The 1,633-nt window shown below is 36.3% G+C and overlaps 1 protein-coding gene across 1 annotated transcript in view; it reads left to right on the top strand.

Moving 5' to 3' along the window:
- LOC107591855 (monocarboxylate transporter 5-like) overlaps positions 1-1,633 on the top strand; it is a 23,114-nt gene that overhangs the window by 4,530 nt on the left and 16,951 nt on the right. Inside the window, exon 3 of the mRNA XM_016281131.1 lies at positions 1,086-1,212. Coding sequence (XP_016136617.1) covers positions 1,190-1,212 — 23 coding nt within the window. The 5' untranslated portion in view covers positions 1,086-1,189. The remainder of the gene's footprint in view (positions 1-1,085; positions 1,213-1,633) is intronic.

Genomic DNA, 1,633 nt, shown 5'->3' with positions numbered 1-1,633 from the left:
TTTTTTGAGGCCGGGTCATTTTTGCCCTGGAACACCCCAAGTGTGACTTTGTGCCATTTTGTACAAAATAAAAGCCTTTCAAAACAAACTCCCTGATTAAACATTAAAATACATTAGTGTGATAAACAGTGCAAATTTTCATCAGTTTTTATTTAATATTGTGAAAATTATTCATAAATAATGCTTTTTTCACTCAAAAAATGAGGTGCCTACTCTCAGACAAATGAGGCCTACGATTAATCAGAAGCAAATATAAATACAAAACCAGTCCTAAATGAAAGATAAGAAGTTGACAAAAAGATTGAATCCAATCTTTGTTGATAATATAGCATAATGAGTGATTTATAAGCATTTGTTTGAGGCCGGGTCATTTTTGCCCTGGAAACTCACAGATGTAACAAGGTGAAAAATCTCCCCCAAAAAATCATTAACTAGTATTTTCGGGAAAAATAAAAAATTTTCAGAGCAAGAAGGACCCGAACACCACATGAGGGTTTTAAACTAGTATGTTTCATATTGAAAAGTTGAGCATGTTTTGCAGACTAAATGTTTGATGTGAGGACACTGGGAGGCAATGTGAGGAAATGTACTTCTGTGAATATGTTTAGAAAACATTACAGTGAATCAATGGAGAGGTCAAGGGATTTCCTTCCACTGGATGTAATGTCACTATAACAGGACTGCATTTGCAGATTCATCAATGAAGGAGATTTATAGATTTATATGCAATTCTCAGTTGAATTGAGGTTATATAACTAATTAATAAGGCCAACCCCTGCACAAACCCAACTCAAGGTAAGAGGGTCCACAGTCACAGGGATGTAAAGTTCCACACAGGTATGCCAACACAACAACTGTTTAAAAGGTTTGAGGCAAAAGCAGTACTTTGACTATTCACACCTGAAATCACTGCAGTTGTGAAGGCTTGTTACTTCCAGTCAGACATCTCTAACAATGAATGTAAGATTAACTGCATCGTGCATCTGTCAGCGATACATGAAAACTCTGAGAATTATTTGAAAGACACAAACCTTGGACACCCAATGATGAGAGATTCTTGTGTAATAACAGAGTTTGTGTAACAGGTTCATCAAAAGCAAGATCTGCAAGTTGAGCTTCCAGTGCAGAAGATGACACAGAGTAAATAAGCTGTCACCTTAAAGGTCATTAATTTTCCTCTGCAACAACTATGCTGCCAAAAGAGCAACACAGTTGAGTCTTTTTCTAAGTGTTTTTCTCTAACTGCCTAAGACTATGAGATCAAATTTTTTTAAGGTGGATGTTTTTACATTTTTATAGCTGGCCCTTTTCACCCATATACTAATTTTGCTCCAAAATGTAAAACAAAAAGTAACCAGACAATTTCTGCAGGACTAATGATTTTACAACATATACCAGAGGACGTAAACACCGAGGTTGTGACAAAAAAAAATTGCTCACTCAGTGCATAGGGCAATTAGTAAAAATGCAATTAGCACTGGATTTTAAAGAGGCTTTTGAGTGAAAAAATCAGGGTGAGTAACAAGGTGGACCGTAGTCCTTTCCAATGCAACTTCCTGCACTTACCCTTGAACTGAATTATTCACACGTTATCTGGCATACATACATGCATGCAAGCACACACACATTCACA

This window comes from Sinocyclocheilus grahami, unplaced genomic scaffold (genome assembly GCF_001515645.1).
Source record: "Sinocyclocheilus grahami isolate Dianchi unplaced genomic scaffold, SAMN03320097.WGS_v1.1 scaffold146.1, whole genome shotgun sequence".
NCBI lineage: Eukaryota > Metazoa > Chordata > Actinopteri > Cypriniformes > Cyprinidae > Sinocyclocheilus > Sinocyclocheilus grahami.
This window is presented reverse-complemented; position numbering and strand designations above follow the sequence as displayed.